This window comes from Phoca vitulina, unplaced genomic scaffold, assembly GCF_004348235.1.
Source record: "Phoca vitulina isolate PV1807 unplaced genomic scaffold, GSC_HSeal_1.0 scaffold35, whole genome shotgun sequence".
Classification (NCBI taxonomy): Eukaryota; Metazoa; Chordata; class Mammalia; order Carnivora; family Phocidae; genus Phoca; species Phoca vitulina.
The window spans coordinates 5903538-5929219 of NW_022589738.1; the positions used below are offsets into that span (position 1 = coordinate 5903538).

Sequence of the window (25682 nt, forward strand, 5' to 3'; positions counted from 1 at the left end):
ACAAAATCACAATGTGAATGCCTAGAAGGTATACAAGAAACTACAAGTGCCCTAAACAAGCTTATCTTCAAACTTGTAAACCTTGTCCAGATACTTCTCTGTTTGAATATATTCAATAACTGTTTTTTCTAAGATAAGAGACAGATCTGTGTGTGTATTATATCATGTCCTTCACAAAGTGTTTCAGACCTGCTGTCCAGCCTATGCGATCACCCTCTACTGGGAGCCTGAGCTCCCTAAGCTATTACCATTCTTCCAACAACCTACCTTTTGTGAGGTCACCTGGCCTTTGAACATGTGTTCCCATGGTCAAGAGCACTCTGTTCTCTCGATCTCTAATCAACCTGCCTATTCATGGTGAGGACTTCTTTGTCTTTCCCAGACAGAGCTCATCATCCCCTCCTCCCTGTTCCCATAGGACTTTGTAAATACAGTGAGTACAAAATTCGAGATCTGTGTCATACCAATTTTAAGGTTTATCTGTCTAGCTCTCCCTGCACTAGACTAACTTCCTGGAGTGCTGGAACTGTGACTGATCCCTTATCCCCTCACATGGAGGCATGTGTGAGTGTCCTCCATTATTGTAAGGCCACAGTGCAAATGAAGCCCTGTTTGGCTCAACAGCGAAACTATGGCATGCAGCACTGTCCTGATACTCGACAAAAATATGTTGAATGAACAAAAGAATGCTGTTATCGTGAGCTGTGTAATGTTAAAGGAAAACAGTTTTGCCTTGAAGGGACCATAAATGTCATGGTGGGTTTTCTCCTAAGGGTATTTGGAAAGGGAGGCAACTACTCCATCCTAGGCTATGATCTTCAAAGGGTGGCTACTCTGTGGGAACAATGAGCCTTTCACTGTCAAAATTTTCTTAGAGAACATCAGCCCTTGCTACACACAGTCCAATACTCATATCTTCCATATATGAAAGCTGCCTGCCAAATTCTGCCCTCCTGCCAAGACTCTACTTTGATTCCAAATCAGGGAGAAATAAATAATTGGCCCTTCCTCTTCCTCTCCCCTCAGTAATCTGCATCTTACAGTAATAAAGGATTCCCCAAATCTGTATCTCAACAAAAGATTAATATGAGAATGACAATGTAATTGAAAGTGCTTCATAAATTATAAAGTGCCTTATGTTATGACTAATGTTATTGTCATCATTAACAACTCTAACATTATCTCTAATAAAAAAGATAACCCTTTCTAATACTCTGATTTTGATATACTGTAAGTCAAATTATAACCCATAGTAATAAAGATGTTATGTCTCACCCTTACTGATAAGAAGGGTTAAATAGGGCTATACTCATCACTAAATAACATTTTTATGGGTGAAAAAAGTTTCATCTTTATCACTTAATATCCTTAATGCCTTTTTAGAAGGGCCTTGTCCTGTGGTGATTGACAAGAATTATTCCCTTCATTAGTTTCCTCAATACTTTATTAGGTCTAGAGCAGCAATTTAATTTTCTTTTTTTTTTTTCTTTTTTGCTTAACATCTCTAACTTCTAGCTGATGATCAGTAAACTACACGGTATTCAGATCCCAAGGCCTTTACTTATTAGCCTTGTGATGTGGGTTAAAATATTTAACCTTCCTGAGTCTTTGTAAAAGAGTTTTAAGAATACCGTTTCTACTTAACTTGCTGAGTTGGTTTTTTTTTTTTTTTTTTTTTTTAAATCACATCAAGTAATATCACTTGTAACCTTTATAATACCAAGGCACTTAAATAAACTTTATAAGCTACTGCACTTAAATAAATTTTGTATTACATCTTTCTGGGCATGTTTTTTGTAAAATTGATCTTATACCATCTTCCCAAATTATCCATTTCTTAAACTGGTTTCTTATTTTTTTTTTTTAAACAAAATTCTTCCCTTATACTCATCACATTACCACCTTGTAATGCTCTATCAGAAAGAACCCAGCACATACACACACACACACACACACACACACACACACACAAATGAAGTAGTAACAACAAAAATTTATGAAACAATTCTCCAGTATGTGCAGTGAACCCTGATACTTTCTATTTTGTTTCATCCAAAATAAATGCTGGTGGTGATCCACAAACTGATTCATGACTCACAGTTTGGAAGATAGTAGCCCTTTAAAAACAAACAAACAAACCCCCCCCCCCAAAACAAAAATGTAACCAACAAAAAAAGGAAATGATGTCCTCACCATCATTTCTGGCCATTTCTTCCCAGGTATCTGTGATCTGACAAGAGTACTTTTCATTGTGTCCTACTTGTATCACCATTTTTTAGAACACCATCACTTTTCAAATATTTCCCCCTTTTTCTGAACGTAGCCTTTCTCTTGCTCATTTCCCTTATCACCTCCTCTGCAACGCTCTTCCAAATCTTCTAGCCAGTTACTTAACTTCTTTTGTTCTCCCTTCCCTGACTCCCCTGATATTATACCTACTTCTATTACACTTCTTAGCTGTTATTTTAATTGCTTAAATGTCCATCTTCTGAATATACCATTTATGTGACAATCATTTAAATGTTCATCAACTTGGTAAACCTTGCATCCTCTGAATAGATTGGGATCGTGTCGATTTCAACAGCCTAAGCACCCTGCACATCTGACACACAGCAGCTCCCCTCTCAAAGGTTACTGAATAAATGTATTGATTTGGGAAGTTAACTGAAATACAAGGAAATGGCAGGGCTAAATGTTCAAGCTAGAACTTAGGGGTGGTACACAGGTTCTCTAAAATACATGTAATCTTATGGGCAGATTCATCTCTTGGGTGGGACAACTAAGTCATGGTCTCCTAAGCCCCGTGCATGGAGGAGTGGTTGGTGTCATCTGCTTCTCTTATCTAAACATCATTATAATTCTACTTCAAAATTTCTGTTCTAAATGATATCCCAAGGAGACTATAAAATATCTCAACAGTTCAGCCTCCTTTTAATGATATTATCTTGGGTGGTTATGTACTGGTTGAATTGCCCTTAATACTCTTCTAGGGATAGCCCTGGTTATGAGATTAAATTTTCAAATTCCTATGAACTAGGACTTAGTAGAGTTTGCTCCTTATAACATACATCTTACACAAATGTTCATAAGCCTCGGCTAAAGAAATTCATAAGCAGTACAGCACAGCTTAACAACTGTGTTGTTTTAAAGTTAAGGTTATTTCACCAATCCACTATTAGTATTTAAAAATACATATATTGTCCTTTTGTAAGCACATACAAAAGCCATATATTATTAAAAACAAATAGAAATTTAAGGATGAAATGTTTGAAAAAATGTATTATTTGAAAATAGCAGTAAAATGGGATTTTCAAGATAAATCCACATTAACTAGGATTTACAATACAATATAAGCCTGTACTATTAGTTGTAATGCCAGGATTTGGAGCACTAGGCTGGCACATCAAATTTATTCATTTTCACAGCCTGCAGACATTTTAATGTCTGAGTAGCAATAAGAACAAATTACCTAAAAACTTTTAATAGTGTATAATAAATTAAGACTGAATGGTAATGCAAAAGTGGGTACAACAGGACAAAATTATGAATCTCATATAATGATCCAACAACACTTAAAGCGTGGAAACAACACTGGTATTCTGGAATATACGACCACAGTTGATCCTAATTGTTTCTTTCCTGTCAAATACAAATTGCGCATCAATCTCAAAGTATTGCAAACTGTTCATTACATGCAAATGGTTATGTTTTGCAGGCTTTCCAAGGGGACTCAAACTTCTTTATAAAAGGCTAGACAAAGAATTTCTTTAATGATGCTAAGTTTCCTTTAGTTCTTCATTGATAAGCAACAGAAATTGCCTCTGCCAATAAGGAGATTCATGGTAAAGAAATGGAATGGTTCACAGGACTGAAGGAAAAATCAAAGAATCAAGCTTGGAACAGGCAGGACTCCAGAGAGTCCCCATAGTAGGAGTCTTTTGCTGTTCTTGACCGGCCATTCTCATTAGAATCAATAAACTCCAACCTTATCACTTACCACAAGATTAAAAGTCTCAAGAAAAAAATATGATTGGCCAAGCTTAGGACCTATGCTTAGGACCACTGATACGGTGAGAGAAAAGCTCCAGAAGAACAAGTTCTAGAACTCTCTTGGACAGAATACTTGATCTATTGTCCCACTAACACTGCACAGGTACCCAAGAGCAACTGGTGGTACTGTCAGTAAGACAGTTGCTATACACTCTTCAAAATGACTAAGTCCACCACACATTATTTAAGTGACTTTAAAACCTCTTTTAGTTTTTAATCAAACCCCTTCTCTTAATTCCTGGAGTTGAAAATTGACTTAGGGGCACCTGGGTGGCTCAGTTGGTTAAGCATCTGCCTTCGGCTCGGGTCATGATCCCGGGATCTTAGGATCAATCCCTGCATCGGCCTCCCTGCTCAGCAGAGTCCGCTTCTCCCTCTCCCTCTGCCCTCACCCTGCTTGTGATCTTTCTCTCTCTCTCTCTCTCAAATAAATAAAAATCTTTTTAAAAAGGTGACTTAAATAACAAGTCTATTTTGATTTCCTCTTTTTGTTACCAAAATTTGAATTTGTTTTATGAACATGGCCCAAGTCTATTTCTGTGTTATATCAAGTAACAAAGAATGCTTAAAGAGAAGGTAAAAAGGATACTTAGATTTTTATTGCAACTTATTACTCTTATCTTCTAAAGCAAGAGTTAGTAAACTTTTTCTATTAAGAGCTACATAGTTCCCACTTTAAGCTTTGCCAGGCCAGGCAGTCTCTGTAACTACTTAACTCTGCCTTTGTAACAACAAAGTTTGTAAATAAATATGTGTGGTTGAGTTCCAATAAAACTTTATTTACAAAAACAGGTAGCTGGCAGGATTTGGTCCCATAAGTTTGCTCTTCTAAAGAATTTAATATTTTTAGGATCAATATTAAGTGTAATATATATTGTATTGAAATTCATTTCATTGCAAGTACTCTGAGGGATATCAAAGGTAAGATATTTACTTATAATAATAACCAGTCCAGTATTCTACATGAAGTCCTAGAATCTATGGGGTAGCACATTTGTCTATTGTTTCAGTTTCTCTGCGATATTCCTAAAAATGAGTATAAGTAAAATGAAAGCCTGAGCCTGGACAAAGAAGGGATTAAAACTTGAAGACTACATAGTTATAAACTAAAATTGTCTACTGACAAAAAGTAATAGTGAACCAATAAAGCCTTAAGGGGAACATATAAATATGCATTCATCTCCATCATATCTATTTTTTTCTTCTCCCCATATCCCTGAATTATTCCTCTTTATTAGTTTTGATCAGAATGACTTGATACAAATTAATTGCCAGTAAAGTTTCTGTCAATTATAGCCTCATAATAGAACAAGAATTTTAAAATTTGTGAATTATGATGTTTGCAAACAATCCTGGTCTCTGGCTTGTACCTATAATTTGGTTATAGAGTAGGAAGGTTTACCGTTCTTATGACTACATACTTGCTATTCAGCCTGACGAATAGTTCATCCTGAACCATCTCATCTGTGAATAGGCCTCTTGTTCTATAATTTGTCAATTTTATCATTTTTCAAGATTTACAACTTATATCAGAACATTTTCTCACTCTCTGTGTGACTTCTTCATAGCTAGCTCTTTCCTCGTGCTGCCTTTCAAAATATTGCTCTTTCCTGGCTCCCAAAGTCATGTTTTCTCAGTTGAGTTTGGGAATCCCGGAGGTGTAATGGAGGGGGGTCAAAAAGGACTAGGGAACACAAATAAGTGCTGTAGAAAAAACACTCCCGTCTCCCCAAGGCTGGTTCCAGGACTTTCTGGAATAATGACACCTGCCATGTGTTTCCACCTTAGCCTTAATATGCTAAACTCATGAAGCTGTTAGCTTATTAAAGGAAATGGGCTTCTTTGCGAACTCCGTATCCCTAGCAGCTGGCAAAGCCTTCCATGCGGTAGGCTCACACTAAATGTTTGTTGAATGGATTCAGGTATTTATGATATGCTCAAGGAGTAAGAGAATGGAGCCACCATACTGTTAAACCATCAGCAAATATGAAAATTTCAAATACTTTGTACAAAGAAGAGGACAGGGCAGCTCAATATAAGGGAGCATTTCTTGGACACGAGATGGGGTAAAAATGGAAGAAAGGACAAGTTTGGGAATAGTATACCTAAGGGAATAATGGGATGAATATATTAATTCTTTCACTTATTTAATTATTCATTATAATGAGTATTATATGTACTATACACAAGGATATTGTTCTTTTTTTTTGAGAGCGAGAGAGAGAGGGCAGAGCAGGGGGGAGGGGAAGAGAGAATCTTAAGCAGACTCTACACTGAGCACAGACCCTAATGTGGGGCTCAATCTCATGACCCTGAGATCATGACCTGAGCCAAAATCAAGAGTCAGGTGCTTAACAAACTGAGCCACTTGGCGCCTCACAAGGAGATTGTTCCAAGTGCTGAGTAGATATCTGTAACCAAGAAAGACCAAGTCCCTGCAAGGTTTACATTCTAGTTGGAAATATAGATAATAAACATGCAAACATGTATTAAAATTTTAGCAGATGGCAGTGTTACAAAGAAAGTGTATGTGTGTGTGTGTGTGTGTGTGTGTGTGTGAGAAAGAGAGAGAGAGAGACCTTTAAGATAAGAGAAGTTACAAAAGGCCATGTCTGAGAAAAAAAACATTAGAGCACAAATGTATATAAATAAAGAGAAATGTACAAAAGTCCTGAGAGGGAGGGGATTGGGACATACAGGTAAGAACTGGAGCTAGGGTAGAACCCTCAAGCAAAGAGAAAAGCAAAATTAATTGTAGGAACAGGCATTAGAAGGAAGGGTAAGAAACTATGAGAGAAGAAACAGCAAGATCAGTGTGGCTAGAACGTCCTCTTTGCAAACTATTGCACTTCATGAAAATCACTTATATTAGCATTAATCTTACGCTTCATCAAATAATAATTTTGAATTCACATTGCTTCTATGTTGATGTGAGCAGTTTTTTTTTTTTTTTCAATTTGCCATCTGCAATTAGCATGCTTCACTTTTATTTGCAGATTCTTACTCTCTTGATAATTTCTTACTCTAAGAATGGGGATCCCTTAGGGATGACTTGTTTTTCATGCATTCTAAGCAGTTCTTTACTGCTATGGTTATTACAATAAGTTATAGTTTTGGTTCTTGCTTCTTTCCAATAATGGGTGGCAATCTGTCATCTTCTTAAACATGCCATGCTGGACAACAAGAACAAGCCATTGGAATTACCCAGTTATTTTAATATACTTACTTTATGAAAGACACATTGGATAGGCAACAATTTAGAGCCCCTCTCTGAATTTCTGCATGGTGCCAAACCCCCAATAAATCTGTTATTTACTACTTCTGAAAAGATGCATAGGAGCCAAGAAGTTGTAGAGGAGTTTCTAAGCAGCAATAAAAGGCTAAAAATATTTACGTAAGAACGAAGTGCCCAACTGTTTAACTGTATTAAGACTGAATTCTCCTGCCACTACCAGCTAATAACATTGAAAAGTTCCCTGTAAGATGTATTCCCATGTTTATACAATGCTGTAACCCTAAAGCAAGTGACGAGAGACAAATTCTCCTCGCACTAAATTTTCATGCTCATTCCCTTACGTTAGTGTCCTTTAGTTACAGAAAGTGGGACAAACAAACAAAATTTTATTACTGCTGGGGAAATATAAAGGGCCAGCGATAGTGTGAATTATTCTTAACATCGGGGTCCCAAGGAAGGGCAACAGATGGCAGAAATTTTTACTCAAGTTATTTGTCCATCAAAGTTCCTATCAGCATTTGAGTCCCTGCAGTGCGGCTGTTAAGAAGCCGTCCAACTCACCAGCCAGCTGGTGAAAATCAGCACTGTAAAAGCCGACTGTATAGAAAACATACTTGTATTCAATTTGGTCTTTTACACCATATGTCTTTTTCTAGATAGCCTTTGATTTAATCCATATTCATTCAAAGTCATTCATCTCCTATCAAGTCATTTCAGGGAGTAGATTCCCGATTATGTATTAGAGTACCTCCAAAGAAAAGTACCAAAACTCGCTCGATAGCAGATAGTGTCAGGGACCTATGCACATCCATTCAGTTCTCTTTATTTCTGGGCAAGCCAATGGGTTTTCAGTAATGACACCTGATGCTTGAGGCCTTTCTGGACTGCAAACTGGGTGAGATTTCCTTTATGAGAAAGAGAGCCTTTTCACGGACGCACTTGTCTCAAACCTTTGGGCAGGCCCTACCTAACTCCAATGTACTCTGTGAATCTAAACTTCTGAGACTTGGGTCCTTTAAAAAGCTCTTTGGATTTTTTTTTCCCTCTACCACAAATAGCCAAGGTAAGGCAGAGCTGCAGACCTGCTAAACGTAGACTCTTACTTAGATTCTTCTTTCTTTGCCTCCCTCCCCAATTCCAAGACACCAGTGCCTTTTTTTTTTTTTTTTAGCCATTTATTGTTTCATCTGAGAGTTCACAGTAATGTTTTCATGCTGTAACTACAGTCTCTATGGAATTTTCCATTCTTCATGCAAGCTTCCAATTTGAGAAAAGGCAAAGTATACTCTGCTTAACTGGGACATAAATTTAAACTAAGGTTTTGAGATTTGATGGTGAACATGAACATTACAACATGACATATTTAATCCATGTTGACTTTATCCTTAATCACAGTGAATTAAGATGTATCATTATGTTACAAAGTAAACAGCTTTTAACTGAATTTATTTACAGCAATATATATATAAATATATTGCACATGTACAATATGATATATATTGTGGAGGAGTAAAACACTGTAGCACTGAAAGATATACCAGAAAACTAATTAACTTCACATTAAAAAGATGATGTGTTGCCTAAAAACATCAGTTAACTCACGTCAAAATAACACACTGCTGTTCCAATCTCTATGTTGGCTTAACATTTGTTGATTTAAAGCCTAAATAATTTCATCTTAACTATCCCTCTTCTGTTTACTTCTTAAGTTGCTTTTAAACAGAATTTCTTAAGCTGTCAAGGTGTCATGCTTGTTCACGGCAATATTCTTTAGAAAGTACTGTTCATTTTTAGTCATCTGTTAATGGGAATTTGGGTTTTTTCCACCTTGTGGCTATTATGAATAGTGCTCCTATGAGCATTCACCTACAAGTTTTTGTCTGAACACGTTTTCAAATCTAGGAGTGAAATTGCTGGGTCCTGTGGACATTTTATGTTTAATTTATTGAGTAACTGCAAACTGCTTTCCAGAGTTGAAATACTGTCCACTAAGCAGCATTACCCCATAAAACAAACAGGCTCCATTTCTATGAATAGCAAGAATATTCCACTCTTTTAAATATTTGATCTAATGGTGATTTTTAGAATTTCTTTTTTTTAAAAGTGCTGATTTCCAAGATTTATAAAGAACTTCTCAAACTCAACACCCAAAAAACAAATAATCAAGTCAAAAAATGGGCAGAAGACATGAACAGACACTTCTCCGAAGAAGACATACAAATGGCTAACAGACACATGAAAAAACGTTCATCATCATTAGCCATCAGGGAAATTCAAATCAAAACCGCACTGAGATACCACCTTACACCAGTTAGAATGGCAAAAATTGACAAGGCAAGAAACAACAAATGTTGGAGAGGTTGTGGAGAAAGGGGAATCCTCTTACGCTGTTGGTGGGAATGCAAGTTGGTACAGCCACTTTGGAAAACAGTGTGGAGGTGCCTCAAAAAATTAAAAATAGAGCTATCCTTTGGCCCAGGAATTGCACTACTGGGTACTTACCCCAAAGACACAGATATAGTGAAAAGAAGGACCATATGCACCCCGATGTTCATAGCAGCAATGTCTGCAATAGCCAAACTGTGGAAAGAGCCGAGATGCCCTTCAGCAGATGAATGGATAAAGAAGATGTGGTCCATATATACGATGGAATATTACTCAGCCATCAGAAAGGATGAATACCCAACTTTTACATCAACATGGATGGGACTGGAGGAGATGATGCTAAGTGAACTAAGTCAAGCAGAGAAAGTCAATTATCATATGGTTTCACTTATTTGTGGAACATAAGGAATAGCATGGAGGACATTAGGAGAAGGAAGGGAAAAATGAAGGGGGGAAATCAGAGGGAGAGATGAACCATGAGAGACTATGGACTCCGAGAAACAGACTGAGGGTTTTGGAGGGGAGGGGGTGAGGGGATGGGTTGGCCCAGTGGTGGGTATTAAGGAGGGCACGTACTGCATGGAGGACTGGGTGTTATACCAAAACAATGAATCGTGGATCACTACATTAGAAACTAATGATGTATTGTATGGTGACTAACATAACATAATAAAATTAAATTAAATTAAAAAAAGAAAAACAAAAAAGACTTTATTTATTTATTTGAGAGAGAGAGAGAGAGAATAAGAGAGAGAGCACGGGAGGAGGAAGGGTCAGAGGGAGAAGCAGACTCCCTGCTAAGCAGGGAGCCAGATGGATGCAGGACTTGATTCCAGGACCCCGGGATCATGACCTGAGCCGAAGGCAGTCACTTAACCAACTGAGCCACCCAGGCGCCCAATTTTTATAATTTCTACTGTCAACCTCAAGAATTTTCAACCCCATTAAATAACAGTCTATGTTTTAAAACTTACTGCTTTCTACTCTAGGAGGACGTGTAAAGCTAAATGTTAGGACACGTTATGATTTCCACTTTCCTATTTTCACTCAAGGTACTTGTTGGCACACCAATTCACTCTGTCACTATATGAGTTAATGTTATTTTCATAACTTTCTTTCATGGTGCTCAGCTTTCCCTTTGAAAACTCCCATTAACATTTCTTCTTGTTCTAAAATGAGTAGGCAGAAGTGTCAGCTATCTGAGGAGGATGTGTTTGGCTGAACTAGAATTTTCCTCAGTTCCTAATCCAAGAGCTGTACTTTGAGAAAATGTCATAATTCATAAAAAGATAAGGTTTAATGAAATTGTCAGGTTGTCCAATCTGTATTTCAGATGGTTGGGGACAGTAATTCAGCAAATAAATTTTTGTTTTTATAAATATAGGCTAATCACTTATGAAGTGTGATTAGTTACAATAAGATCTTTCATTTAATGAGTAATTATTCTGTGAAAAATGTAAATCTAAGTGCTACCTGCACATCTCATTTTTATTCCTATTTAAGAGACGAGATAGCAGACGGATGGAGACACGTAAGACACTTTCTTAAGATTCTGCAACTATTAAGCTCAAAGAGCTAGGATTTGAACCCACACTTTCTGAATGTGGCTTCCAACTCCTTAGCCAACCTTCTGAACTTCTATTAGAGCCTAATGTGGCAAGTCAATATTTTTGTGGGTGATAAAACTTTGCATATGCACTCAGTTACTGCTGGTGGAATGAATATACAAGAAGATGCATGAATAATTGAGTGAATGTATTAGCAAATGAGTTTTTAGTGGCATATAGCATAATTGATATATTCTCATGCAAAAAATTAATTTTTAGAAAGAGATTTCCTATCGTGGCATGACACATTTCTGGAATATCTTGAAAAATGTGAATTCACATATTTAATTTTATCATTAACTTGGGACAGAGAAAAAAAATATTGAGTTGCATGGAACCAGACCATCTATCTGTTATTGGCAGTCACTTTATTTTGAATGACAATACCAAGTGTCAGTAGGACAGTGATTTATCTTCTTTCAAGCTAACGAGTTAAATAAAATGCAGTTTGATAGAAATATATATATACAAAAGCATACATGTACATACTTTTTATTTTATTTCATATTAATACATGATATTTTTGCTAAAAATTATACATATGAGGCTTTAAATTCCAGTGTACCCTTGTGTCTATCTGTTTAGTATATGGGCAGCTTGGTTTGATTTTCTTCAAAGCAACCATTACCGGTTCATGCCAACAAATCTGTTTGCTACTAACAGGCACCAACAACATTCTGTTTCCTAAAATAATTTCTTAGCAAAAATTTAAACTCATTCTCTTATTTGTTATTACTCGATCAACAATCATTATGGCCAAGATAGCTGAAATTATCAGAGATTCTATTTGTCTTAGTAATAATGGTGGTGCCTTACAGTGTCCTTCTGGACTTGTTTTCTGAGACTTAACACAATAGAAGACAACCTTGGGCATTTTATGTACGTGTGTGCGTGCATGTATGCACATATGCATGTGCATGATTTTGGAGCTTCCTAATCAGTAGGGGAAAAAAAGAACACCTTTACTGTTCAGAGGATTTTCAATATCATTCACAGTTCCTTAGCTAGAAGAACTTTTCCTTGGACAAGCAGAATTCCCTTTCTTATTTCATGTATAAGTTGAGTAAAAACCAGACTAAATAAAATAGTCTTTTAAAAAATTCTTCAATTAAGGGGAAAAGTTTTGATAAGATGTTTATCAATGTCAACTAAACCACACTGTCAAAAACTGAGGATCTTTAGACATTCTCAAGACATTTACAAGCATCACACAGTTGCAAGAGAATGCAGAAATAAATGTACTAAAACATCAAATGGCATCAAAATCCTTTGGCTTGGATTTCCGCTTCTGGTCAAGTTGGCGTAACAGGGACCAGATTTAGCCTCTTGGCTAAAAACTGAAGAAAATGGACAAAATATATGAAATGATGGTTTTGAAGACATTAGATACCTGACAATGAAAGATACTGATCTCTGAGGAATTAGAAACAAATGAGGTGACTCCACAATTGTTGCCACTTACTGTCTGGAAAGAGTCCCAGGTTATGACAAAGGATAAAGAAACCCTCACAAAACTAGGAGGTCTCTTTGAGTGGATGAGATGAAGCTGGGACTTCCAGGAGGCCAAGATGGCTAGAGTTCACAGGGCAGAGTACCAAACAGGAGAAATATACACAGGAAGAGAACACTGGAGACCCCCAGAGAGCTCCCTTCTAGGCTTCAGTGGAGTCCTGATCAGCTCTTACATGTGAGCAAACTACACATGATGAGGGAGAAAACTATGCAAAAAGATGAAAAGTAACAGCCACCAGAGCTCACACACAGCTGGGATAGCGCCTATTCTTGCCAGCCACTGTGGAAAACCTCATCATTCACAGGGCATCAGAGAGCATACTCAGAAGGGTTTTGACTCAGTAGTGGAGCAAAATTAGCCCTAGACTTAGCTGTTCTGCTTCAAACTCACAAAGTCTAAAAGAGAGATGCTCAAAAGATCAAGTTGCTTCCAAGTAAATTAACTGTGTCCCAGAACAAAGGTCAAGAATATTTATCAGCACAAAAATACCAAGCACTCAACAAGTTATAATTCACAACATTCGGCATTCAGTCAAAATTACTGTTCGTCCAAAGAAGCAGGAAAAAAAAGACCCATAATGAAGAGAAAACTTAATTGAAAATGACCCGAAAGAGACACAGATGATAGAATTAATAGACAAGGACATTATACCAGTTGTTATAATTGTATCCCATATTTTCCAAAAGGTAGAGGAAAGATTGACAAATTGAGTAGAGACATGAAAGATGTAAAAAGACCCAAGTCACACTTCAACAAGGTGTTGAATCACACAAAACAACACTGTCTAAGGTTAAAAATATACACTACAGGGGATTAACCACAGATTAGATATTGCAAAAGATTAGATTGGTCAATTTGACAATATAAATCATGTAATACGAATTACACAGAAAAAGGACTGAAAATAAAAAGAACACAACATTAAAAATAATGCCTGAAAAATTCTAAATTTGATGAAAACTAAAAACCCATAATTCAAAGAAGCTTAACAGACCTCAAGAACAAGAAACATGAAGAAAATTATACCAAGGCACATCATAAACCAATTGCTCGATTTCCAAAAGCCCTCCCTAATAACCCTTCTGTATATAATCTCCATCTCAGAGGGGGCCTCCCAAAGATGCTGACCTGAAATATGTACCAAAATCCATATTAAAACAACCACTCTCTGAGGAGTAGAATGGAAGTATACATACACTTCTGCATTGCTTTATTTTTTATAGTGAGTATATATTTTTTAAATAATAAAAAACAGATTAAAATGTATAACTACCTTGTGTAGGTTATCTCTGGAGATGGCAAGAGGTTTAACATCTCCTCAAGTACAGCTTAATGGCACATATTTTCGAGACCTAGTAATGCTGCATTAGCCCCAAATTTACTTTAGTGCTATTACAAAATGTATTTTCTATACGATGGCAGATTGGAAAGCCATGGATTTCCTCTATCTTCAATGCCAATGCTGATGTATATACAAGTTTTATGGATATACACATAATTACACAAGATTTTAAAATTATTCATATTATGTTTACACAGCTTACCTATATGTATGTGCTTACATGCTTACTTAATATCATATTTTTGCTGTGCAAGAAATTATATGAGAATAGAGAACTATAAAGTTGAATATGATGTTGCTTTTATAAATCCTGCATTTTGAAATGTCTGAACATATAATAAATTACCTTTTACTTTGCTTTCATCTGTCTTAATCAGTATTTTACAGCATTAAAAATTGGCCACAACTCAAATCTGCTTGATTGAAAATTGATACATGAACAATTTGAGGTAAAAAGTTACCAAAATACTTTAGACTTGGTATAATAAACTCAATATTTCCTGTCCTTAACTGTATATTTTATAACCTAAGTTATAACCTCCAAAATCTAATTTATCTTTATCTGCATACCCAAAAGACACAGCAAGTTGAAATTAAACTGTACACTGGTCATAATCCATATGTTGCATTTCCATTAACACAAACCATAAAAAAGTCAGTAAGTACCACCAATTAACTCTGCATTGTTTTGGCCTCCGGACTATCTCAGAAGGCATTCTGTCAATAGAATATATAGAAATATTGCTACATCACCACAATTGTCTCTAGGGAAAGAGAACTGTAATTTTATCATGATGGATATTTCCAGCAACTACATTATTGTTAAGTATACCACAAGTTCTCCTGTACAGGATTCAACATAAGGCAAAAACACAGGACACCGTGCTATAAGATTCTTCCCTGTATCACAGATTTGATTACACTTTGCAGTTCATCAGATAGACCAGTTAGATCTAGGCTAACTCTCACCCTAACACAAATAGTTCACAGCACAGGCTCCCAACATGGTATTCTGATGATGTTCTAGTACGTGTAGTGATGACAGCAAAAGTCAGGAATTATAAATTTCCATCATCCCTCACAACCTGAACTTAAAGAAGTTAAACAGTTGCAATATTGTGGCGAAGATAAAGACAGTTTGAAAAAGGAGATCTTAAAACCTTACCTTCAGATACCATTTGTATTTGGCATGTTCCCAATTCTCAGGGATTTGTGTCTTTTTGAGAAACTGTTCTGCTTCGGTTAGCCATTGATTGAGTATCTTCATATCATAATGAAACCGCCGCCATTTTTCCACAGATCTGTCAAATCGCCTAGAGGCAAAAAATATGGATAGAGAAAAATAAATGGATTATACAAATTACATGGACATAGCATATATGTTATATTATGTGGAGAAGGATATTATTTTGATAGTTTCTCACATTTGTAGATTTCAATTTCAATTAACATAAATAAATGATACTGAATAAAAAGGATGAATTAAAATAAAAGGCTGTGATTTTTGCTTCAAAATCAAACACATTTCTTGAATGAAACAAAGATAAAAATAACAATTATGGAGTATTAACATTTTCTTCCCTATGAGCATATTTAATTTAAAAAATTCCAGGAATTTAAAAAATATATACTAGCATCTAAGAAATTAAGTATTTTGAAGCTAGATATTCAATAACAACATATTTTTTGGATCAAAATCTAATTATCTGCACTAGGTATTAAATGTAAATGGTGAATCACTAAATTCTACTCCTGAAGCCAATGTTACTCTATATGTTAACTAACTAGAATTTAAATAAAAACTTGAAGCAAAAAAAATCAAATTATCTCATGAAGCCTATCAATTTCCATATTACTTTTGATCCAAAAGAGTTTATGTATTAAGGTCCTCAAGCATCCAGGATAACAGATTTAACCAACTGATATATTAGTCTGATATATAACCAGGTGATGAGTGTTGTCTTCATTTAGTCTTCTTGTTTTGTTGTATCTGCTAATATTTTCAATTGGAATGCTGAAGGAACTCAGTGCAAGGTACTGTGTTAATATCGCACATGGAAAGAATATTAAGAGGGAGGTACCTGGTCATGTTCTGGTCACAGAAGTGACTGAGGCAGAAATGAGCCAGGGTTATATGTTGACCTTAAGACAGTTGCACATAAAAATCACCAATTAAATCAGTATCTTTGCGGGTGGGATCCTGACACTGGTATTTTTAAAAACACCCAAGTGATTCTAATGTATAGTCAAGGTGAAAAACATTCTATAAAGTAAGTTTTAAAGTCTTAAGGGGGTCATGAACTACTGGGTCTCCTAGGGCCTGTCCAAAAAGGTATTTGCTAGCATTAAACCAAAAGCCATCCTGAAAATTCCTGGCTGTGGGGCTGCCTCAGAGTCCAGGAACCTGTGGAAGTTCTCTGAGGTCTACTCTTAAGATGTAGTGGGTTATAGTTCTGAATATCTCGACATCTTTTCAGATCTCTACCTCCATTTAGGAAATTTAAATAATCTTAGAACTTAAATAATGCCCCAACTCCCTATTGTTTCAGTGGGAAAGGAATGGAATTAACGTTTCTTTAACAGTTACTATGATCCAGGCACTGGGCTCCGTGTTTTTACTTATTTCATGGACTCCTACAACACCCCCTACAACATAACAATTATTATTCCCATTTTCCACTGGAGAAAAGTGAGAGTCTGAGCAGTCTGCCAAAAGGTAAACAGGAATAAAATGACAGAAAGGGGATTCTCAGATCTCTCTGGCTTCAATGGTGCCTTTCACGGTCTTCCATGCTCTTTGGTAGGATTTCCTTTTTTTCAAGGTGAAGTCTTACTAGCTAAATAATTCAAAGATATAGTTGTTGGGATTTTCTTTCTTCTTCTTTATCATCTTGTAAATAATGTATCTGCATCTACAATGCATTTTATCAGACACCACACTTGATGATTAACTATATTTTTCTTTTTTAAAGATTTCCTTATTTAATTTATTTGAGGGGGGAGGGGCAGAGGGAGAAGAAGAGAGAAACTTCAGCAGACTCTGCACTGAGCACGGAGCCCAATGTGGGTCTCAGTCTCTTGACACTAAGATCAGGGCCCTGAGATCACGACCTGAGCCGAAACCAAGAGTCAGACATCTAACCAATTGTGTCACCCAGGCACCCCAACTATCTTTCTTACTTTAAAAATACCTAAAACAGTATTTTGGTAGCATTAAAAAAGGCAGCCAATGGTAGCCAAAAGGGGTAGTCTTTAACTATAGATAGTTTAAAAATAAGAATTCAGCCTTTAATAATTAAAGGCATTCTAGGGTTGATCAAATGTGATATAACCATCAGCCACAAAATGATCTTGGAAACATTTTGCGTGGTGTAATGATAATTATGTTTCCATATATTTTCAGCCCTATATAATACACAATAAATGACTTAAGAATACATCTTAAGAGGGGCACCTGGGTGGCTCAGTCGTTAAGCATCTGCCTTCGGCTCAGGTCATGATCCCAGAGTCCTGGGATCGAGTCCCACATCGGGCTCCCTGCTCAACGGGAAGCCTGTTTCTCCCTCTCCCACTCCCCCTGTTTGTGTTCCCTCTCTCACTGTCTCTCTCTGTCAAATAAACAAATAAAATCTTTAAAAAAAAAAAGAATACATCTTAAGAATTTACTCCCTTTATTTTTAAGATTTTATTTATTTATTTGAGAGAGAGAGGAGGAGGAGAGGGAGAGGGACAAGCAGACTCCATGCTGAGCGCAGAGCCCAACGTGGGGCTCGATCTCTAGACCCTGAGAACCACCTGAGCCACTCAGGTGCCCCAGAATTTATCCCCTTTAAAAGAAAACTGTACATTGCATATGTCTCATAGTGACTCACATCACGAGTCAAAATATTTGTTAAGTGAGAAGCTAAAAAATGATGAGGCATAGTTGGTATTTTTCCATCTTGGTGAGACTACAGTTGATTTCAATTTTCATTATATTTTTCTACGTTGTAAAGTTTTTCTACAATGTGCATTTCATACTTTGATATTCAGAAAAAATACAGTAACTTGAAAATAATTTTAAAAGGCAGTTTCACACGTTAATGACTACTACCTCCAACTCTCTTGCTGCTACCACAGTTTGAGAAACAGGCAGAAGCTAACCAGAACACAGAAGAATTGGCATTTGGTCACCATTTACCATTCCTCCACCTTTGTAGCAGTCATTGGTCCCCTTCTTACTTTGCTTTTCTTCTCCCTGATCCCACCACCAGAATTATTCTCTTGCCAACTCTTTTCAGCTACTGGCAGGTGACTGTTTTTCCAACATTTGTGCTGTAAATGCCAACTCTTCATTCCAGGCTGCTGCACAGATGTGTCCCTCCAGCATTCAGAGCACTGGCAGTTACCACCTTCCACTAGATTCCACAAAGCCTCCTTCCTCCCCAACCAACCCCTGTTCCTCTTCACAGATTATCTTTCCTCTAAATTCCCCTAAAGAAGAAAACCATAAGGGCCCCTACAATTAATCATGGCACCCCTAGCTCTGCAAGACACAGCTGGAGGTAGGAAGAAAAGGGAAACATGCTATAGTCCCGGGCTCTCTATTTTTCATCCTTGTTCCAGGCCCACAAAAATGAGACAGGATGGACTTGTCAGCCACACAGGACTATCTGTGGTTCCCCATGCCCTGCTACTGTCTCAGAGCTATGTGACTTGGCACATTAGTTCCATATTCTTGAAATGCCTTCTTGCCCTCTTTGCTCCCTTTTCCCCAACTCCTGCAAAGCAACTTTTGCATTAAAAGACTTGGTTTGAACTACTCACACTGTAACTTTGCAAACATCTAAATCTAGAATATTCATTATAGACTGCAAGTGCTAAAACTTTGAAAACTGTAAAGTTGATTTAATTTTATTATTAAAATTAACGTTAAAATGAGTAATTCTATTCAAACAAAATATTAAAGAATAAAAGCATGCACTTTACACGTGATGGCATTTAATGTGAGTAATAATATTTTAAACTCCATTTCAAGCATCGCATAAAATTTTAGAATATACTTTTCAGCATTTTAATATGCGCTGTTAACAGCAAAGTCTAAATCTATTCTTGAATTTACTACGTAAAATTTCATTTTTTATCATGACTGCTTTGAAACTTAGACTCTTTCCTACCAAAGAAATTCTGAATGAATAGATATAAATTTTGCTAGTTTTACAATGTTACATTTATAAGTTTAATCTCTAATCAGTCACTAGGCTCCCTAAACTCCTCTCACTCCATTAATTGGACTGTCCAGGATTGAGGAAAAAGGCAGTAAGACCTACAAATACATAGAGATATTAAAAATACCATTCAGGAAAATAAATATAAGTGTTACCCTCTACGTTATTACTAGGGAAAAAATGTTGTTGCTTTTTTCCCTGGCAGTAAGAGGAAATGTAAAACCAACTAAATAAAGGACAAAAATGGCAGCATAAACATATGGATAATAAATCAAGTGATTTTAAAATTTTGCAAATATTAAAATTCTTATTCACTATGCAAGCAGTATTTAAAATTACACTGCTGATTCATTTATGTGCGGCATAACTTACTTCCTGCTGTTCTAAATCAAGTTAGTCAGATTATTCTCAAGCATAAATTACATTTAGGGAGTAATTTAGGTACTTTGGGACATACTTTAACACTTTCAGGTCATTAAGGTGGTACTCAATTCTGTGAAATAGATTTAAATAAATAATATCCTAGTAGCCTTCTGACACATCCATTGTGGCTTTATACTTAAGTCGGCTAACTCAGCATTAGGCTGTTGATTATTTCTTCCTACATATTTCATCTTTGATGAGGTGAGTGGGAGGTACCTTGGCTAAAACCTAGTGGTCCAAACTGTAGGTGCTGATAAAGTTAAATTAGATCTTTGTCCCAAATCATAGTACCTTACTCCTCCCTACCCACCCTCTTCCTCACTTCCCCAGTAATATAATTTTGTAGTAAAACCTAAGTATGTTAACAGTTAGAAAGGTTTTTTTCCTACAGAACCTGACTTAAACTCTGAGGAGCTCTCCCATGGCTCCAACTCTGCCCACCTCTCTTATCTCTTTTTATTTTTCTCTCCTAAGGCACTGCCCCAGATTTCTAGGCTAAAGCGTGTCCTCTGATGTCTATTTTTTTTAATACTGGACCCAGGTCCACTCATGTATAACTGACCGTCTCACTGCACTCACTCACTGGATATAGGCTTCTACCTGAACCCATGACCTCATCTTTTCAAGCAGACAGAGCCCAGTGGTCACACTGCCAAGGTTGGAATTCTGGCTTCATCATTCACTGTGTGGCCTTGGGCAAGTAAGGGACCTCTCTGAAAAGTAAGTATGAAAGTAGTACCTACCTCCTCCTAAAGGTTATTTGTGTGGGTGAAATGAATGAAAGTATTTAAATTTCTAAGAAAAATATCTGGCAGTGTTTGACAAACAGTTGTAGTAGTTGTTGGTGTAATCGTTCTGCCTCTATTTGGCTTAGGTTTTCAAATGCAAATCAAATTACCAATATAGAATCCAAGACATGTCAGTGTCTCTTTGGTGGGAATAAATCATTAGCCAGTTTATGGAAGTTGAATCATTACTCTAGCATAGAACTCATGGTGGACCACATCTGACCCTACCCACACTATACATATTTTTGAAACACCTTTTATTGTATTGTGAAACAATACAGAGAAGGATACATACAATCCCATGTTACCATCACCAATGCCAAGAATTAAAAAAAAAAATTTTCCAGTAGCTAGACCCCCCCCCCCCGAACTCCTTCTCAATCACTACTCTATCCTGCCCACACAATATAACCTCCCCCCTAACTTCCATGGTAATCATTCCCTTAGAGCTTTGTAATTTATGTAATTTAAATATACATCCCTAACACTGGAGTTTGGTTTGTATACTCTTTTGAACTTTTTATAAACGCAACCATATAATATGTATTATTTTGTGTGAGGGTTTATTAGCTCAATACTACACTTTTTTTGCATTTTTTCCCTTCTAGGTTATACTTTTAAGATTTTTATTAAAAATTGTTTAAATTTAATTAATTAAAAATGTTTCTTGGGGCGCCTGGCTGGCTCAGTTTGTTGAGCGTCCAACTCTTGATTTCAGTTCAGGTCGCGATCTCAGGGTCCTGGGATAGAGCCCTGCATCAGGCTCCAGACTTAATGGGGAGTCTGCTTGGGGATTTATCTCCCCCCCAATAAATAAATAAATCTTTTAAAAATGGTTTCTTATTCATTGTTGTATAATATTCTTCTGTGTACTTTTTTTAAAAAACTGTTAATAAATATTTAGATTGTTTCTAGTTTGAAGCTATTATACTGCTGCTATGAACATCCCTGTACCTATCTCCTGGAATGTGTGCAGAAGCATTTCTGTGGACCTAGGACTGAAACTGATGAGCCACAGGTTACGTACATCTTTAATATGACAAAATACTATCATATGGTTTTCACTCCTAGCATAGTAGCATATGAAAGTTTACACTCCTCTTTATAATTTACAGTGTAAATTATACATGGCTACATGGCAGTGTATGAGAATTCTAACAGCTCCATATTCTCACCATCACGTGGTACTGTCAGACTGTTAAATTTCAACCATTCAGGTCATATATAGCAATATTTTTGTTTTATTTGCAAGTCCTTAACTTCTAATGGGGTTGGCAAATTCCTTCTATGTTTATGGGCCATTTGGATTTCTCATTTTGTGAAAGTGACAAAAGTCTTAGTGTTAATGTGCAACATTAAACACATTTGCTATATACTATAAAGTGATCATTCCATAAACACCAACCAGACCAAGATATAAAATAATTGTCAGCAATCCATAAGCCCTCTTTGTGCCCCTCCTCACTTTTCAAGAACTTCTCTCAATTTTCTATCATTGCTCTTTCTTAAAGATTTGTAGGAAATCTTTGTAATTATGGATGCACACACTTCATCAGTTCTGTGTGTGTTCCAAGTATCTCCTCCTACTCTGTGGCTTTCAGTTTTACTTTTTCAATGTTGACTTTTGATGTACAGAAGTTATTAATATAGAACATAGTCTACTCTATTATTTTTACTTATGATTAGTGCTTTATACATATATTTAAGAAATATTCCTCCAACATTCATTAACATATTCTCTTTTGTTATAAAATATCCAACATTCATTAACATATTTTCTTTTGTTATAAAAGTCTTATTATTTTCTTTTTTCCATTTAGATTTATAATCCTCCAGGGTTTTATTTTCATGTATAGCTTATTTTCATGTATGATCTAGGATGTGTGCATGTGTATATATATGAATATGTGAACATACTAGTTCACATGTACATATATATAATTTTCTAAATAGGAGATTCTAATTTATTTTGTAAAGTAAGACATACATTTGGAACAAAATAATGGTGTACAGTGGAAAATAAAAATGTGTGCAGTGAAAAGTAAGTCTCTCCCACTTGACTCCCTCAACTCAGCTAATTCTCTCATTGTAAATAAAAATTTTATAATTTGAAATATTTCTAGAGCAGGGGAAAGGAATACAAATACATAGGTATAAAATGATAGCTTTTTCATTCAGTTTTATTATTTTCAGTATATCCACTGTTCATATTTTTAAAGCTCAGGACTGACGTTTTATTTTGTGATAACTTAGGATGGTTCTAAGGCTTCAAGCCAGTTTGGAATGGTACTTTGCTTTGAAGTTTTTCACAGTGGTTATACTTGAGTTTCCAAACCCATTCTCATGCCTTTATTCCCTCTCTCCACTGCTGAAATCTTCCATATTTTGTTTCCCTTGTTTCTCATCCTGTGTTCATTTATTGCCATATGAGTCAATAGAAAAGATGGACTTTATTTGCATTGCATCACCAACATCAACATTTAATGCGACCTCTTTCCAATCACAAGGGACTCTTTGGCCATGCTTAAAAGGAGGCAAGGTATTTTTTAACTCAAAAAGAAATCCTGTTATTGTAGGTGAACCTCTTGGATTTCCTGTCTGAACATTTCCCTACAGAATCTCCTTAACTCTTAAAAGTTCAACTAACATATACAGCAGGGGTTGGCAAACTTTCTTTATGAAGTTCTCATGAATAAGTATTTCAGGCTTTGTCGTCCGTGCACTTTTTGCCACAACTACCCAACTCTGCCACTTGAGCTCCAAAGCAGCCACACGCTGAACAGAAGCAAATGGGTTTGGCTGGGTCCCAATCAAATTCTATTGACAAAAACGGGTGTTGGGCCAGACGTAGATTTGACCTACCCTGCATCTACAAAGTGATTACCACACAGTTCTAGGTTCTGGCCTTTACCTGAGCTCTTTATCGAGCTGTTTTGTGGAACCTCAAACATGACATGTTACCAATTCCTTATTTTCTCCTCTGAATCTGTACTTGTAAGTTTATTTAATGATTTCCAAGCTGGAAATCTGAAGGTCATCCTTTACTCCTCCCTTTCTTTCTCACCATGCTTGTCTCTAGATCCCACCAGTCCTAACCCAGAAATGACTCTTGAATTTGGCCTCTTTGCTCTAGCCCCACGGACATGGCCTTTCTTGAAAGCCCCTAATACCTTTTCCTCTTCGTATGCCAGCTCATCTCTCCCTACCTCATTTTCTCACAATTCTCTCATCTATGTCCACACTGCCATCCCCTTTTCCTTTTTGGTGCCAACACAGAAACTCACACAGATCACAATGTATACTACACTTCAAGATATTGAATTATCTCAAAACTTCCATAACAATCCAAATTCTGGTTTTATCTGGGCCTTTTGCTATATGTTAGATTGTCACCCCTCTATAATGTCACTTTATTCCATGAAGCCTGCCTCCCCTGAAATAAGTTACGCCATAAGACAGGTTTCCCGCACTCTGCAAAACCCTCTATTAACATTCTACTTCAGGTTCTACTTATGTGTTTACAGAGGTATCTTTGCCAATAGAATGTGAGCCTCCTGTAAAAAGGAATGTGCCTTATTCACCTTTGGATTCCTAGCACCAAACAATGATCCTGGAACATAAGTATTTAAAATATTTTTTAAACGAATGAATGGACAAAATAATTCATGAGTAATCTGCATGGGTTCCTTATATCTTCCATTTAGGAGCCATGAGGCTTGGGTAATCCATTTTACATCTCTGAATCCAGTTGTCTCATAAATAAAGCAAGGATAATACTGCCTACATTACATAGCAGTTTGATGAAGATGAAAGTACACTGTAAGCTATAAATAATAATATTTTAGTATTTTGTTAAAAACAACAACCTCTGGTAATCTGAACATTTTATAGCATTGAAACAAAATTTAGAATTAAAAAAAATCTCAGTCTAGGGGCACCTGGGTGGCTCAGTCGTTAAGCATCTGCCTTCGGCTCAGGTCATGGTTTCAGGGTCCTGGGATGGAGCCCCGCATCGGGCTCCCCGCTCCATGGGAAGCCTGCTTCTTCCTCTCCCACTCCCCCTGCCTGTGTTCCCTCTTTCACTGTGTCTCTCTCTGTCAAATAAATAAATAAAATCTTAAAAATAAAAAAATAAAAAAAAACCTCACTCTATATCAGAAGCATCTTGCAATAAGTCAATACATTTCCAGAGATTTGCTGCTCTCACTAGTAGAATACATAAAATGACTTCTAAATATAGATAGTTTAGGAAGCTCAACACTATCCTACAAAAAAATTAATACACTTTGCAAAAACTTGCCAAGGACTAATTTAAGTATGAGGATACATAATTACTTAAGAACTATGACTTTTAAATGGGAGTGTTTCAGACTAAAGTGATATTGATAAAAGTCACCTTATACCAAAGAATTCAAGTGTTTTTTTTTTTTTTTTTGTTAACAATCTAGTTAATTCATTGATAGTGTTACTTTAAAAGTAGTAATTGTAGTGGCATCTGGCTGGCTCAGTCAGTAGAGCGTGTGACTCTTGATCTCAGGCTTCTAAGTTTGAGCCCCATGTTGGGTGTAGAGATTACTTAGAAATAAAATCTTTAAAATAATAATAATAATTGTAAAGTTAGATAAATGCTAATGACATTATTTGTAAGGACTCACAAACACTTTAGATTATCAATAATAATATATAAAAAAATCTTAAAATTTTTTAGATTTCTAAAGTGTTTTTTAAACTTTATTGATCTTTTGGGACACCTGGGTGGCTCAGTCTGTTGAGCATCTGCCTTCAGCTCAGGTCATGATCGCAGGGTCCTGGGACTGAGCTCCGCATCTGGCTCCCTGCTCAGTGGGGAGCCTACTTCTCCCTCTACCTGTCCCTCCCCCTGTTTGTGCTCTCTGTCTCTCTCTCTCACTCTCTGACAAATAAATAAAAAAAAAAAATCTTAAAGAAAATAAACTTTACTGATCTCTTATTGGGCATGCATCTCTGAATGGGACCTAAAATGGGTACTGTATTAGTCTCTTTTTCCTACAAGTAGGCAAATCTATGGAGGAGGTGGTGAAAACAGAAAAGCCTCATCAATAAACATGAGTCATCTTAAATAAGTGAAGTATACAACACAAACTCATACATTC

The 25682-nt window shown here is 36.4% G+C and overlaps 1 protein-coding gene across 13 annotated transcripts in view; it reads right to left on the reverse strand.

Moving 5' to 3' along the window:
• DMD (dystrophin) overlaps nt 1–25682 on the reverse strand; it is a 2446616-nt gene that overhangs the window by 1058137 nt on the left and 1362797 nt on the right. For all 13 annotated transcript variants that reach the window (XM_032426633.1, XM_032426634.1, XM_032426635.1 and 10 more), the window contains one exon: nt 15298–15445. In XM_032426633.1, the coding sequence (XP_032282524.1) occupies nt 15298–15445 (148 nt within the window). The remainder of the gene's footprint in view (nt 1–15297; nt 15446–25682) is intronic.